This window comes from Ricinus communis, chromosome 2 (assembly GCF_019578655.1).
Source record: "Ricinus communis isolate WT05 ecotype wild-type chromosome 2, ASM1957865v1, whole genome shotgun sequence".
NCBI lineage: Eukaryota > Viridiplantae > Streptophyta > Magnoliopsida > Malpighiales > Euphorbiaceae > Ricinus > Ricinus communis.
In genome coordinates, this window is record NC_063257.1 from 13,520,457 (window position 1) to 13,537,995 (window position 17,539).

At 29.7% G+C, this 17,539-nt stretch overlaps 1 protein-coding gene across 2 annotated transcripts; it reads right to left on the reverse strand.

Moving 5' to 3' along the window:
- Positions 1–7,119: 7,119 nt before the first annotated feature.
- On the reverse strand, positions 7,120–17,100 carry LOC8271718. Of its 2 annotated transcripts, XM_002531796.4 has the most exons (24): positions 16,653–17,100; positions 16,349–16,563; positions 16,137–16,242; positions 15,914–16,015; positions 15,715–15,774; positions 15,539–15,617; positions 15,190–15,337; positions 14,950–15,073; positions 14,636–14,816; positions 14,455–14,483; positions 13,560–13,708; positions 11,866–11,968; positions 10,460–10,555; positions 10,324–10,379; positions 10,110–10,233; positions 9,948–10,010; positions 9,763–9,822; positions 9,508–9,669; positions 9,252–9,325; positions 9,083–9,176; positions 8,843–8,979; positions 8,676–8,756; positions 7,691–7,796; positions 7,120–7,373 (listed from the first exon to the last, which is right to left on the reverse strand). In XM_002531796.4, the coding sequence occupies exons 1-24, from the start codon at positions 16,836–16,838 to the stop codon at positions 7,293–7,295; spliced, it is 2,616 nt and encodes an 871-aa protein (XP_002531842.3). In that variant the 5' UTR covers positions 16,839–17,100; the 3' UTR covers positions 7,120–7,292. The 2 variants fall into 2 exon arrangements, 1 of the variants encoding a protein (XP_002531842.3); XR_007214607.1 differs by lacking the exon at positions 8,676–8,756 and having other exon boundaries at positions 7,357–7,373.
- Positions 17,101–17,539: the final 439 nt, after the last annotated feature.

Here is a 17,539-nt window from a genome sequence, read left to right on the forward strand (position 1 = left end):
ATTAGAAACATGTTATAGGATCAATGTCTAAATCTATTTGTCATTGTGATTAAGTAATTGACCCTGTTAAAGCATGATTCCTTTGCTTTGACTACCTTCTGCCGGTCTCTAATATTTAAGGCTTTTTAGTAATTTAGAATTTTAATTGTTTAAATGGCTTTCGTTACTTTTATTTTGATATTCTTAATCTATTTTCTCTCATTCTAATCGATTTTTAATGTCTATGCATGTGAAAATCAGCTCTAGGGATGCAAAATTGTGCTGAGGATTGAAGAAAAATCGATGATAATCTGCCTAAGGACCCTAGAGTCGATCGGTTGTTCGTGTCAGACTCCTATTTTTTGTATTTTTGGCAATTTTTTGATGTACTCTTAGTTGTTGTATAGTTTTAGTCTTTTCCTTTTCGCAATTGTAGTTGTAGGCGGGTTGTAATAATTAGGTTTTACTTTCTGCTTAATTTTATTTATATTTTTATTTACTGTCTATTAATCAAATATATGATTAAGTGATTGATTAATTAAAATGGGCCATATAAACTTAGGGCTAAAAACTGATCCAACATGAATCTGTTAGTTTAATAGGCTAATCAACCTTAACTGGACCTAAAACCCTAAAATCCAAGTAGACTAGTAGAATTTGGCATGTTTAGTTAGGGTTTGAACTTAGTTAGGATTAAGATCACAATGAATAGGCCTTCTTATAACAAGTACTCCATTAGGTTTAAAAGCTAGAATTCAAGAACATAATTGGTAATAGGGCTAGACTAGATGGGTCTTGTACATAATTAACTAGTAAGCTAGATTAACAAACTTAAACATGGGTTGGGCTTAAACAAAATGGCTAGACTTAGGTGTATTATGTGTGTTGTTTTGGCATGCCTGTGTATGAATTGCTTACATTTATAGGGAGTAATTTGTTAAATAATAAAATTAAAGACTAACATACACAAATAACGAAGTTGGCTTCTGAATCCATCTCTGGACTCTATAGCGAAAGCTTCCTTATGGAATCTGAGAAATGACACTCATTAGTAAAAGTGTCCTAGTGATTGCTCGAGCAACGACTCCTATCTTCGTGCTAATCTCAATGATTAGTTAGCATCCGATTAGGTTGAAAAGCCTTACAGTGCTGTAGTCGTTAAAGACACTTGGTTGCGCGCCCGAAACCGCTGCCCATAACTAGCTTAAACCCATGTGGGCTTAGCTAAGCCCACATGGGTTTAGCCTATGGAATGCTATCAACCTCGAAATTAGCGCCTTTGGTGGCTGGGATTGACATGGGATAATGTGCCAATATCAAGGACATCCCTAAACCCTAGAAACTTATCCTTTACCCTCAATTCCTTCAACTAATAATAATACACCTTTCAAAACCCTAAAACACACTTTCTTCCACATATATATTCATCACTAACCGTACACTAAACCCTAGCCACACTCTCTCACAAAAAAGCGAAAAAACTAAATACCCTAAACTCTACACTTTCAACATTTTCCAACCATATTCTTCCTCTAAAAACCCTAAAAGACCCAACTCTAACCTCTATTAAAATATCAAGAACACATCTCCATTACCCACATACACATACACCATCATACATCTCTAAAAGTCCTAAAATCCCTTTCTTTAGAACTTTTCCAGCAACCAAAAAAAGATAATAACCCTCTAGCCTCTATGTTCTTCCTTCAAAAAACCTAAAAACCCCATCTCCCACATCTTACACACCTATTTCACATAAACCTAGCCAACTTGATGTGAACCTTGGCAACTTGTGATAAGACCCAACACGCAGAATTGGAATAAAATTCCCAAGAAAGCTAAATTTAAACTTTGATAATCTTGACCCAAAGATAACTTGTATCTTGAACCTTAGTATAAGAAAGATTATTGACGCCACACTCAAGAAAGGTAGAAGTTGAGTGATAAGTCGATGTTGAACGTCATAAGAACAAGTTATTGATAGGTTCGAAATTCTTCCAAAGAACCAAGCAAGAATAAATCTCACAAACATGTTTAACTCAAAATATTTATTCCTTGTGCCATTCAGCTATATATGATTTAAATAGATAAAGACATTACCCTAATTTCTAATTTGCATAAAGGAAATAAACTAAATAGGAATTAACTAAAGTATATGCTAAATAGAAGTTTTCCTAAGTAACAAAATAAGGAATTATGCTTACTTAGGAAATAATAAAAAACCTATTCTAAAAGAAAATAATAAAAGACTTCCAAAATAAGAAGCCTAATTGATTTAGTCAATCATAATCAATAAAGACATGACTAAATCAATTAAGATTTATTCCTAAATAACAAGATATGTGGTTGCCCCATTGTTTCCTCTTTAAAGTTGGTGCACTCTTAGGTCAAGCAACACACATCAGGCGCCTTCTTTTGGTTTCCTCTTTAAGCTTCTTTTCCTTTGTTTCCTCGTAAAGGAGATTCATCCCTCCCTTTTTCTTGTAAATATTTCAGGCCAAACTAGCTTTTCTCAAGGTCTACCATGTTGGATTATGTTATTGAATAGGCCCATTTAAGGCCTCCTTCATCCTCTTAGCCTTAGCTCTTATAATTGGATCTCCTTTGATGAATAACAGATCCTTTAAACTTGTAATTGGACTGGGAGTAGAATTCGACCCTTGACTTAAAGTTGGATCATGACTTGGCTTTGATTCTTGATTCGCATTATAACTTTTCCACAAGCATAAGAAGTCCATCCTTTGGTACTAAAAGTTTTATTTTGTAGGTCGTGAAAAAGTCCAGAACCATTGAGGAGTCCTTTGGTGTGCTTAGGAGTCTAGAAGTCCCTTCTATCACTTAAAGTCTTTTCACCTGTTGAAAATCATTAAAGGCATACCCCAAGGGCTAAAAATCTAGAGTTAAACTTGTTTTGGTGTGCATTTACATCTATATTTTCCTCATTTGCTATTGCTTGTCGATTCAAGGGGAGTTAAATTCAAAAATACACCATTGTAGCTTCTGTAAGCTTAACCGCCTTACCCCACGTAGGGTAAGCTCCTAGAAGCTTTGAAGCTTTGTTTTCAGGCATTTTGATGATACGGGGCTATTTCTGATGTGTTTTGGTTCTTTTAATGTGTTTAGCTCTTGTCTAATATGCTTTAGCTTAGAATTAAAGATATTAAGCATGTCTTAGGTTGATTTTAGACTAATATGTGCTTAAGTGGCTTGTTTGGCTCTACCATGTCTTCAGTGTTTTGTTTGCATGATTAGGAACATGTTTAGGACTAAATGAGTTTATTTATATTCTGTTTAGTTTATAAATATTTAGAATTTGATTTATATATTTAAAGTTTATTCCTTTAAGTATTAAAGTAGCTATTCTGACATGTTTTAGGCTTGAAATGCAATTTTGTATATTAAGTGCATCTAATCACATGTTTGTTGCTTTAATTATGTTTAAACTAACTTTTTATTTTCATAGTACAAGTTCGGCTCCTTTGGAGTTGGCTCAACCTTCCCTAATGAGGGTTCCTTAGGTTTAGTTTTAATTTAGGACCAATATTATGCTTATGTGATTATATGCTTATGTGTGTGACTAGTGTTAATTAGGAAATTAGTTATTCACCTTTTTATATTTGTTTATCTAGTTTGTACCCCATTAATTCCTTCCTTCCTATTCTTTATATGTGTTTTAGTTATTGCTTTAGTATATTTAGATCTCATATCACATGCTAAAGATAAACCGGACTTAAGTTGATTGATCACTTCACATGCTTACTAAAATAAATCAACTCACCAATGTGAGTTCCCGCCTTCTATTTCTCACTCATTTAATTGACCTAAGATATAATGATACGAACTCGAACCGGATACGTTCAAACACCAAGATAAGTAATGGTGAGAAAATCAAACTGATAAACGCTCTCCCTATTTAAGAGGAAGCACCATTACCAATAAGTTCGAATTTGTCGCCCCAAGATCTAACTTGAAAGTTTGCAATTGATTATGGAACTAACAAACTTAGCAATAGAACTACTAAGCCCTTTAGTTATAAATAGATGAAGAATGTTCAAACAACTCAAGAAACTAATAAAAAGTTAATTGATTGATCAAACATGTAGATGTGAAACTAAATCAAACAAGTTAATTTAATCTCAAGAAATTCAATAAGGAACACCTTAAGGAATAAGAGTTAACAACTCAAATAAAACTTCATTCAGAAATGTATATTGATCTTATGTCCTTTAAATTTAAATACATAGCTCTATTTATAGAGTTTTGAAATGATTCTAACCCTAAAAATGACTAAAGAGATAAGCAATAAAGAATCAAACCCTAAAAGACTTCTAATGTCGCCTCCTTCTCTAAGCATAAGTGGTGGCCGCCCTAGGGTTAAAGTGAGACCTCCAATGCTTCTAGAAACCCTAATGTGCGGCCCAATGCTTCTAGAAACCCTAGGAAAGCCTGTTGACTTTGATCCCTGATCTTTGACCTTGACCTTGTTCCATGACCAGAAGTTTAAGCTTCATTAATAGCAATTAATGTCACTATCTTCAAGGCATTGTTATCTTCATTAAAAGCACCATCATTAGCCATCTTCAAAACATGCTCCAAGTAAGAATTTAAGGCTTGCTTGAACCTTTTACTCCTTGCTCGTGTCATTGGTCCTCCATAGGCTAGTGGATCCATGCTAGTTGACTTAGATGCATCTTTGGTTGCATCATATAATGAACCTGGCACCCACATGCTTAAATAAAAATGGTTCAATTTGGTCATCTTGGCATGTTAGATAAAATCTAAGGTACCAACTTACCTCCTTTAGATTTAGTGGCACCAATGTGCCTTCCATATAGGTAGATGTATACTAAGTTAGTAATCTTTTTTCCTTATTTTATGCATGATTAAACAAGATAATAAAATTTTATTATAATAAAATGGCTAGCAACCAAGCTAGGTTAGTACAATTAGGGAACCGAAAGCCTTAGAATCTAGTGGAGGCCGGACTGTGTGTCCGAGCGTGTTAGGGTGCCTAACCTCTTCCCAACACATACTTAACTTTCTGAAACTAAATCTCTAATTCGGGGAGGGGGAAAGTTAGGCTCTCTACGAGGAGTCCGAGCCGCCATCCTTCACCCTTCTCTATTTGTCCCAGTTATTTTACCTGGGTGGCGACTCTCAGTCTTCTCTGATAATTCACGGTCATTGCGTTTGTCGTGATTCCTTGAGACATCTTCCTGAATGGCTAACTTTCAAATCAAGCCTCGTACAAATGTCCTAAGAATTTTTCTTCTCTAACTCCACATCATTAATGACACATGTAAAGATAGTTTGTATCATTAAATCTAGTGAGTAATAGACACATAAGCATTATTGTATTCTGTAAAACTAATTTAGTCTCTTCTTCTTTTCTTCATTTTCTCAAGCAAAGTCACATTCTTTCCTACAAACACAATACAAAAATAAGACAAAGAGAGTATATTAGTTTTAGGGTGTATAATAATGTTAATGTATCTAATTACTGACTAGATTTAACAATATAAAATATTTTTTACATATCATTAGTGATGTAGAATTAGAGAAAAAAGATTTTTAATTTTTTTTTCAAATGTCATCATTTAAGTGTATCGGAAAAATTCATCAATTCTATCAAAATAATATTTAGTAACCATTTAGTTAGATTTAATACATAAATGACTCTTGAACTTGTTCTATTTTTAAAATTGACCTTACTTTAGTTGAAGCTCTTAACTCCACAGGTTAAATATTTTAACTTATTCATTAATAGTCGATAAGTGCTCGACTGTCAAAAGCGTGTTATTTGAATATTATATTACTAAACTGAATATTTTATTAATAAATAATAAAAAGCTAAAACAAGAGAAATAAACTGAGCTTACCAAAACTCACCTTTCTAGAAACTTAAAACACCTCTACTCCACCCTAAACACAGTCACCGCCTTCTTTTCCATCCACAGCATCATCACTATCCCGTGACCACCAGAACTCTCTCTTCTCCTACTACCCACTTATTTATGACACTTCATATTAACTACCCATTTACCTAAAGTACCAATTTTCAAGTCCTTACATATTCGATTATTCATCTCTCAAATAAAACCCATTTCTTCTAAATCATTGAATTCTTTCGAAATCATGTAATTTGTGGGTATGGCTACTGCTATTTCATAATAGTGTGGGTATGGCTTGCTGTAATTTGTGGAATGCTTTTATGTCATTTAATTGAATTGATTTCTTGCATTTTTAGGGTTGTGTAACCCTAAAATTTGTTGTTTAAAGTGATAATTGATTTCAATCATTTTTATGGCGTTGATTAAAAGATCGCAGCTAATCAAAGGCAATTTCTTGATAAAATCTCACTTGCACCAGATTCATCGCAATCAACAGCCACCTCGTACGAGTGTAGATGATGTAATCATCAAATTCAGTACGAGTCAGGTTTTGAGTAAAGTTGGGTTTAGAAGTTCTGATATTAAGTCAGTTGTTTTGTCGAATTGGTTGATAAATTATCGAATCATTGATGGTGATCGATGGTGAATGTGTGGTGACCGGAGTTGAGCAGGTGAAAGGGAGGAAGAGAGTTAAAGGCTAATATTTCATGACAGTATGAGTTTCAGTCTTGACGGTGTTAGTATAAATATTATTCTTTTATTTTGAACATTAATGAGAGTTTCAATTTTGACGATGTCAGTGTAGAAATTATTATTTTATTTTAAACGTTAATGAAAGCGTTAAAAATGACAAAACATAAAAATTAGAGCTTTAATTGAAGTAAAATTCAGTTTAGAGAGTCAATTTTAAAAAAGAGTCAGATTCTAGAAACTATTTATGTATTTAGCAATTTAGTTATAAAGTTTAAAATTTAGTAGGACCGGTCATATAATTTATTCTCTGTGTACTGAAAAAATTTTGTGATGTTATAAAAATTAAACTTTGGTTTTTATATTATTACAAATTACAGATTTATTACTTTTTTTGTTTCAAAGTGTAAATTTTGATAATCATCCATATAATTTACTCAAATAAAAATAAAAATATTTGAATTTTGTTGATAATAAATTTGGTATTCTTTTCTACTGATGACACACTTATATACAAATGACAGGATTATTTTCACTAGAAAAACACACTCATCTATAGTTATTGTAATCAATGCAAATGACATTTATTAGATCACATTTCAATTCAAAAAACATTGTCTATTACGCAATGCACAGTGGCTAGAAATAAGACTTCTTGTCCTCTTGCAAAGATTACATACATAAGAAAACATATTGTATGCTTATGGAAAACCTTTTGTTGGCAAAGTCTGTTCACTCTCTGTTGTATGCTGATGGAAAACCTTTATATGGATTGCCTAATGCCGCAATGTTTCCAGGACGCGAAAATACGATCTGCAAATATCAAACAAGTATATTACAAACTTTTTATTTGAAGTTTAAAGCCTAACAGTAAGCTTAATAGTAAGTTGATACACTAATATCAATGTTATACTTTAGTAATAATTAGATGCAATAAAACATTTAATTTATCTGCTGTTATAATCTTTTCATTTGCTTCACATATCCTTGAAATCAGCGTTGATAGTTTTTAATAAGTGCTATGACAAGTTTACTAAAATCATAAGCCCTTGGAAGTTCAAAGAAAGGATGAGAGGCAGAGAAGAGTAGCAATTCGACACTAAGTTAATATAACAGAACGTTCATATTACCTGATAATCTAAAAGTGTATATGACTTGAAGCCAGCAGCACAGTAGTCGAAATAATATTCCCATGTTCTAATGAACTTCTCATCAAATCCCATGGCAAGAATTTTTCTAGTAAAAAGTACAGTCAAGAGCACCATATAAGAAAACTCCATAATGTTGCATAATATATTCATACCTACCTATGTTTGCAACATAATCTCAAGGCATAATGAATCTATTTTTCCAGAACTTTATATATTTTTGCAATCCAATACTAATTTCTTATTAGTAATAATTTGTATATGAAATTTGTGAATGGTTATATTTTTGTCCAAATCTACTAGACATGTGTTTTTGCTTATCTTTTATTTTCTATATGTAATTAAAAATAATGAGATGGAGAAAAATATAAAAAAAAAAGAATTAAATAATAAATTTATCATTTTTGAAAAAATAAGAGAGAGAGAGAGAGTACTGGCAGAAAAAGAACAACGAACAAAGAACAAAAGAAAACTATAATTGAAGACAATTCAATGTTTTAATGTCATAAATCAAAACTCACTATTTTGTCTCATAAAATACAATGAGTTTTGGTATTTTAATAGCATTTCTAATGAAAAATTCTTATATTGACTTAGTGTATGTCCTCACTTATACACCACACTGATAGAAGTTTAACACATTCATTAATTTTAAATGAAGTGTATGTTAATCATTCAATACCAAAGTAAACACTCATACATACGTGTCATTTTCCTATTAGTTGTGGTGCCTAAATAAGAATTTTTTATTTTTAATATTATTTCTAATATTATTATATTTAATTACACATAGAAAATAAAAAATCAACAAAGACACATGTCTAAAGATAGTTTGATAGAATTGTAACCATCTACAAATATATAGCAAATTGTTATTAATTTGAAATTAGGATAGAATTGTAAGAATTTGTAAAACTCAGGATAGGTAGACTCATTATCCATAATCTAAGGATAGGATTGCACTTACTCCTTATTTTTCAAGAAATTCTTCCTCCAACATTTCAAGGTTAGATAATAGTTACTTCCTATATTTTCGACATGCTCCATACTGTATTAGTATAACTCCTGTTAGTAATATTGAAAGAGAAAAATAAAGACCAGTCAATAAAATGATTTAAAATCAACTGTTTATACCATAGTCTCGATGCAGTTCTCATGGCTGATGTTATCCTATATAATGAAGGCAAGCATCCTCCGGGGAATATATATTCCTTCAAAAAATCTATACTTTTCCTGACCTCATCGTACCGTTTGTCAGGGATTGCTATGAACTAAGAAAAAAAATGTTAACAACAGATAGTTAAGACGTAATTCCAAGCAAACATAATATTCATCTAGACCATAAATTCTTATATATTCCCATTTCGTCATTACCTGTAAAACAAGAAGGCCATCCTCTGCTAAAACTGATTCACAACAATCAAAGAATTCTTCCATATATTCATGGCCAACATGCTCTATCATTCCACTGAAAAATGATAATACATTACTACTGGCATGATATTCATTAGATATGTTCAGAAATAACAATTACATATCTTACCATGATATGATTCTGTCATATTTGTAGGATTCAGGCAATTCACGATAGTCACAAAGGAGAAACTTGATGTTGTCCTAATAAACATTATATTTAAAAGAATAGCTAAATTATCAGAATTTTTAAACTTGTTAACTTAGGCACTCACAAGATAAATACTGTAAAAGATTCAGAGTATAAAACTTGGACAAAAGTCTGAGTGAAAAGAAGAGCAAAACATATACCAATTTCTTAAATAAATATTCCTTCATATTGATACCTGGAGGCCAGCTTGTTTCACTTTATCTTCTGCAATTTTTAGTTGTTCTTCAGATAGAGTGATTCCAGTGTATTTGCATCCAGTTTTTTTGACAACTTCAATTGCCAAGCTTCCCCAACCACAACCAATTTCAAGAACTTCATGCTTCTTATCAATTCTTGCCTAGTACATATTGAAGCCAAATATAAGAAAATTCATAAATAACATGAAATCTTTTATATTAAACTACAGAAAATAGTTATTGAATGGACTCACTTTTTCAATTAGAAGTGAGATTTTCCTCAGTTGTGCTACTTTCAAGTCTTCATCTTGCGTCTATAAAGTATGTTCGTATATAAATGAAAGATAGCAAGTTAAATAAGTAGCACAGAATGGATTGAGCTTAACTGTTCTCGTGTAGTTTGTAAAATGAGAAAAATCATTAAAGTTTGTTTTCTGACCTTAAATACTGCACAGGAGTATGTCATTGTTTCATCCAAGAACATAGCAAAAAATTCATTACTCTTGAAACACCAACAAAAGAAAAGGATGTGAGTTTCCTAATGTACTTGCACTCATTTAATTGCCACAATTATAATTAATTAATATATCATTACTCATACCACATTATAATGATGACTAATATTTCTCGGAGCTTGTACAAGAGTATTTTGTCTTAAAATATGACCAAAGAAATATATTGCTGACGGAATACAAGCTGTGAGTAAAAATGGAATCCATCGACCTCTAAAAAAAATCAATAGATAAAACACTTAAGCAATAATATTCAAAAAAATAAATGGTAAATCAAATTTTATATAATTATTCAAAGAATACCTTTTCTCCCAGAATTTTGAGACAGGGTTTGTTGCATCTCTATTGGCAACAAATATCTGCAATTCAAGTTAGTAACAAAAATAACTCCCATAAAGTTGAAATGAAAGAAAATAACTTGTTGGATTGACTATCTCACCATGAAAAGATTTAAGAGACCTTCTTCTTTGTCAATAAAAGAAAAATCTCCATTTATATATGCTTCTGCGAGGCCTATCTCAGCTCTTGTCATTATCTATACAAAAATGTTCAGTCTTTGTTAGTGTTGCTAAGAATTTTCTTCATTAGGAATATTCACAAAGCTTTATAAGGTTTTTCTTTAGGGTTAAATATTGCTCCCTGTGTTTTTTTTTATTACATAAAAATCCCTTTGAGTTTTGATAAAAATAGCTACTACCCCACCATGTTAGTCCAAGGACTAAATTGACGATTTAAAATTACAATTTGATCTTTAAACTTACTATCAAGTATTAAATTATTCCAAAATTAATTTTATTATCAAATTAGAGTAGAGTCTTGTTTTTAACACAAATTAGTTTTAGTTTCTAACAAAAATAATAACTTTTAACTATTTATTATTTAAAAATTTAAAATAAACTTATATTAGTAATTTAATACAATTGTTCCGGAAAATAAGTGTTTTTAACACGTTTAATTTTTTTAGAATTAGATTATGCTTAAAACTAAAAAAAAAATAAAAGCAATTAAATGAATATTAATTAATTATTTTTGTTAAACAATAAAATTAACTTGTGCTAAAAATAAGATTTTACTCTATTTTGATTAAAAAATCAATTTTAAATAAATTTAATATTTAATAATAAATTCAATGATTAAATTATAATTTTATATTAACAGCTTAGTCTTTTAACTAGACGGAAATGATAATAGTCAGTTTTATTAAAATTCAAGAGGGTGTTAATATAATAAAAATATAGAAACTGACTTGTATAGTAAATCAAATTTTGAAGATAAATAGTATTTAACGTTTTTGTTTATTAATTTAAAGCTAATGGTAAAAAAACCAAGTTTTTGTGTGCGATATTGACACATCATTTTATGATTGTCAAAATAAATTGAATTTCAAATAATACGTACAATTTTAGCCAATTTTAAAATTTTAGTCAAAATTAAATAAAAACTTAATAATGTAGAATTGATGTGGAGTTGTAGAGTAGACCATGATATATGTATAAAATTGATGGTAGAGTAGCATGTGCATTTCTTTTAACTGTTGAAGTTATTATTGATGGAAATTATTTACAAGTTTGATGATTTATAATGTTCAACCTTGTTATTTTAAAGCTAATGTCAGTTCTACTGTGCTATATCAGCGCCACATTAGCCTTTATTTTACATAATTTTGATAAAAACTTTAAATTCTCAAAATTGCACTTATTGTTAAAATTTGATTTATTTTAATAATTTCAAAGAGATGGGTCAAAATAAGTGTAAAAGCAAAAAATTTAGTTTTTCTCTTTCCCATTAGGCCTTCATTTAAATATGAGCATTGTGATCTCTACAAAAGTAAATAAAAGCACATACCTTCCAATAAAACTGAAAATTATGAACCTTTAGAATAGTTTTCAAAGAGCAATTTTTGCTTGCTCCCTCAATAGTAAAAATAGTTCCTCCATCTTCCAATAAACTGTAATGCCACAAAACACATTAATCAATCTCTCCATCCAAATCCTAAAACTTACTAAAGCTAAGATAGTTTTGGTCTACGACAAGCATATACACCTCGTGATCAAGAAAAAATGCCCATGTTGTATGATCTTTTAAACAATTTCATATTTTTCAATAATGCATTATTTATTCATTATAGTTTGGTTTAATTAATCTATTATTTCATCATTCCTTCAAAGTACTTCATTAAAATAATATTAAAGAAACTAATTTATTTATAAAAATATTATCAAATGTAAAAAATAAATTACTATGACTCTCTTTAGTTATGTTATGAAATGGTAATATAAATGGTCATTGGACTTTGCAATTAGCTTTAATTTAGTGATAAAATTTTAATTTGTTTCATTTCAATAATTCAATTTTAATTTTAGTTACAATTTAGTCATTTTACCAGTAAAGAATTGACATGTTACGTCTTTATTTTTTAATTTTTTTTCTCATTGGATATTTTTGCTACGTATCAATATTTTATTTGTAAATTGATTAAATTAAAATTAAATGATTAAAATAAAATAAATTAAAATTTTATAATCAAAATAAAACTAAATACAAAATTTAATAAGCATTCATATTATTATCCCATTATATTCAAATTACTATGACTCCTCTAAGCTCTTTTATTTACTATATATCAAATTTTACAAGTCTGATAAGATAACTCATGGAAACTTTATTATATATCCGAAATAAATTATAAATTCATGACAATTTAATTATACTCTTAAAATATAATATCTAATATCATTTATAAAATTTAACAAAGCCTCTTATAATTTTATTTTTGTTATTCAAATTTTAGTTCATTAAAGAAATATATACTTATAAAACGTAAAACTTATTTAATTTTAAATTGAAAATTATACCGAATATCATATATGAAAATTATAGATATAATGCTTGTGATCTTTTCTACGATTTAAATAATATATTCAAGATTACTAAATTTTTAATAATTTAATAAATTGTAGAATTATGTTAACTTTTTTGTTAAAATTATATGACTTTGTTTTAAAACTTTATCATAACAACCTTATCATCCTTACCTTATTTTTTAAAATCTAACGTTACTAATTTAAAATAATTTTTCATTCTAATTTATTTTATTGAAGTTCTTCAAAATTTAATTTATAATAAAATATTAAAATATCGTAACGAATTCTTATTATAGTCTATTTTGTTATATGAATACATTTGACTACTATATGTTAATAATAAAATAAGAAAATATTTTAATCTTAATTCAAAATTCATGACCTATTAATATAGTATATCATGACTGAAAAAGAAAATTATTAACATATTTTAAACGTAATTTTGAAATACTAAAAAATAGAATGCACAAACAGAATATTCACTTTAGTGGAAGAGTGAAATCTTATATTAAACCAAATAACTGAATCAACTTGTCTATTTCATGATAAGTTATGTCGTAGTAATTTACACTTTTATATATCACAGCTTTTTCTTTCTTGAGAAAGTTATATATCACAACTGTAAGGAAGCAACAGGCTAATAAAATTAAATAAGAATTATTTGGCTGAACTTACACTATAGAACCTGTGGAAATTATATGTCCAAGAAGTCTAATGACGAAATATCGCGCTCCAAATTCTAGCAAAGAAGGTAGCATGTGTTTCAATTTGCTTAGAGTGGCACAACTATCTCCAAGTAAATTATGTGCAGCAACCATGCCATCCTGTCAAGAATATATTATGAGATACAAAACATCATTTTAATTCTTGAAAATATACCCAAAAGAAGCAAATACTATTTAAATTCATTTTCTTGTCTTTTATAATCATTCCTATTCTTAGGAGAATTTGTCAGGTGAATTGCTCCATTAGTATAAAAATTTTAGAAAACTAATTGTACTAATATTTTAATTTTTTTACACCAGAAATTTTATTTCTATTTCAATTCAAGATATTTATAATTTTTTTAGTATATTTTTACTGACATGGTTATTGAAAATAAAATGTTCTTAATTGATTCGTCATATTAGTAATGTCAACTCGCTAATTACTTATCAAATTAAGCTCGTGGGATCCGCTTTTAATTTTTTTCCAAACTAAAAGTATTTAGAGTTGGACCGATGTACTTAATAGGAAAATTTATTAGTGAATTGATATTACTTATGTGGCGAACAATCAATAGTTTATCTTGATGGTCACATGAGCAAAAAATAAACCAGACAAGTTATAAATATTCTAATTTGGAATAGAAATAGTAGCTCTGGCACTGAAAAGGAAAACAAAATTTCAGTATTGGTACAATTGTTTACAAGTTACAAAAGTTTGGTACCATCAAAGCATTTTACTTAAATTTGTCTCCTAATCCCTTGTTTAAATTTTAAATTAATTGATAAGATCTATATAACTCTATTCAAAAGAATATGGGATCGCATATGTCAACTAAATTAATACTTTTAAGAGTTACTAGTACCTTTAGTCCATCCCCGTAGCATCCAAAACCTAAAAGAGACAAAAAAAGATAACATATAATGTTCAAGTGATAAAAGAATTTTTAAAAAAAAAAACACAAAAATATAATAACCCTAAGTTTTTTATATGAAAATTTAAATAATACTCAAGCACGCCATCAAATTTATAAATAATGAACTTACCTTGGTATGGTTCACAGAACCATATACCCCTTTTGCCTTGAATACTATCAAACTCAAGAAAAGCTTTTGATGAAGCTATAGATAGGATTGGATGGCTAGTCGACCACTTAAGCAATGTATTTTTTAGTTCGTGGTCTGGATTCATAGTTAAAAAGAGAGGTGAACTTATTTTACCCACATTCTGCAAAAATTTAGAGCATTTAAATATTAGAATTAAATTAATGTAAAATTTTTAATATCATATATATATTATTGAAAAGTAAAGCTATGAATTGAAATTTAAGTTCGTCTTAAAAACAAACAATTTTGCAAACCTCAAGCACATTCAACCAATAAGTCAGACACCCTTTAGTATCAGTACTTCCCAAGAAATTCCATGCACACCAAGCTGCCGGATTCTTGGGCATATATGATTTGTCATGATGAAGTACAATATCACTGTCAGTAGAAAGTCAAAGAATAACTGTTAATTTCAGTAAACAGTATTTGCCCACAGCTATACTCATAAAATCATTTAGAAGATGGAAAAGTAAAGGCATGAATCTTGTTTGTACCTACACTCATATTGGAAAGCTCCAAGAATTCTCCTTTCATCAAATGTTGCTTGCTTTCCTAATAATTTTAGAGAATTTGGTGCATGAACATTTATTATGCATCCATTGTACATTTCTTCTGAAACATTTCCACATGATACCAGGCAACCTAACCAGAAAAAAATAATAAAATAAGTGATCAAGAACGTAAATTGCCAATTAATTATCAACTCTTCATAAACAAAAATTCGATTTCCCCAGTAAAATTTTGTCTTCTAGAACACATGGACATGAGCTAATTCTTATTTTTGCAACCAGGACAAGAAAGAAAAGGAAATTTGCAAAAACTTAAATAATAAAGATTTCTTACCCTTATCTGAAGTAGAAACAAAGTTTACTTTGCAACCTGTTCTTATTTGACAGCCCCAACTTTCCAGTAGTTCTCTGACCTATTTTTCCATTCAATAATAAGATTATAGACAAAATAAGAAATCATTATAAAGGACCAAACTAAGAATATTTCAACCAAATGAACGAAAGAAAGACCTTGTTGATAAAATGTTGTGATTGCCTTTTGACAATAAGCCAATTTGAGCAGCCAAAGATCTATGCAGAGAAGCAAATCACTTTGAATTAAGAATATAATAAACTTGCTCATTAAGAACTAGAGCAGTATATGAAAAGCAAAGATGTTCCTAATTTATGCCTATTGCTTATTGAAATAATTGCTAAGATGAGCATTTACCTGAAGAAGATGATGTTTATGGAAAAATGAGAGTACAGCAAAAGCTGAAAAGTTCATAATTCCTTCTAAAGGGCATGACCATATTGATCTACAAATTGGTAGCTGTAAGAATACAACATTGCTCATCCAGTAAGAAACAAAGGATAGAGAAAGCTAAAAGAATATAATAAAACATTGGAAAGAAAAAAAAAAAAAGAATAGAGAGAGACTGAAAATGTCTCACAAGATAAGCCTTCTGAAATACTTCTGAATAACCCCTTGAATCAATAAACTGTCCTAATCTTTCATTTTCATTAATGTCTGTATTATTCTCAATCTGCTCCAGATAGCTGCAATTTACAAGTTAAGATGAATACTAGTTATTCTCATGCACTCTCACTTGGTAGTTTCATTTCATATATATATATATATATATATAAATACGTTGGAAATCACCTGAGTGCATCATGCTTGAATTTGTTGATATCTCTAAGCATTTGCCAAAAGTAAGGATTGAAACTATTCTCTTTCTGAGCAAACAAACTTGACAGGCCTTTCCTGCTACCCCATTCATAGCCCTTGCCTTTGTCTATACTTACTGAGAATGACATATCTGATAACTCCATGTCTACTCCAATACTCTCAAAGAACTCCATATTTGGATATGATGCCTGACGAGCAAAACCCAACAGTTTTAATCCATAACAAAAGCAGAAACAAAATGAAAATGAGAAAAGAAAGCACTCAATGCATGACTTACAGGATTGAAGGCTAGGAAGCCAAGGTCTACATCAACACCCTTATAGTTAACAGTCTTATTTGCATGGCCACCCAAGCAATCTTCTTTCTCGTATACAACAACTTCAGCACCAGCTTTTGCAAGAACATAAGCTGAAGCAAGTCCACTAATTCCACCACCAATCACAGCTACTCTCATTTTTGACATTATTATTATTATTGTTATTATTATTGCTGTATCAAGTTCTTACTCCTTATTAACAATATTGTTATTTTATATCTCTTGACAATATGTTATCAGATGCCAGTGTCACGGATCTGACCAGAGCTTAAAGATTCAACAAACAGATGTTTGTTTACTGAGAAAAGAAGAGAAAGTGAGAGAAATAGTAGATGAAAATGAGAAAAGAAGAAGAATAAAAAGAAGAAGACTAGAGGAGCGAGAGAGAAAGTAAACTCCATAAGATTGGCTCCTTTAATGTACCTAACTGATTGTCTCTCATCTAACAAACCACAAATAGATTCTCCGCCAATGGAACCACAAACTAACACAATTAATACTCTTAACTATCTTCAACTGACATCACCAATTCTACTCATCTTGATACTACTAATAATTACTTGTCGTTTTTCCGCACAAATAATAATAACAACTTTGTCTTTTTCCACCGAATACATTCTGATTAAAAGAGGAAAGAAAATCATGACATATGGATGGCCAATGGCCTGACATGATCTTATCAAAGAAAAAGAAAATTACAACATATTATACATAGGATTATTATTGCTACAAAAACATCCAAACTTAGTATATTTTGATCATTATTCCCAATTTTTCCAATTTTAATAAATTTATTTAAAATTACAAGTATTTTTACAATTTTAATTAAATTGACAAAACTGATCTAA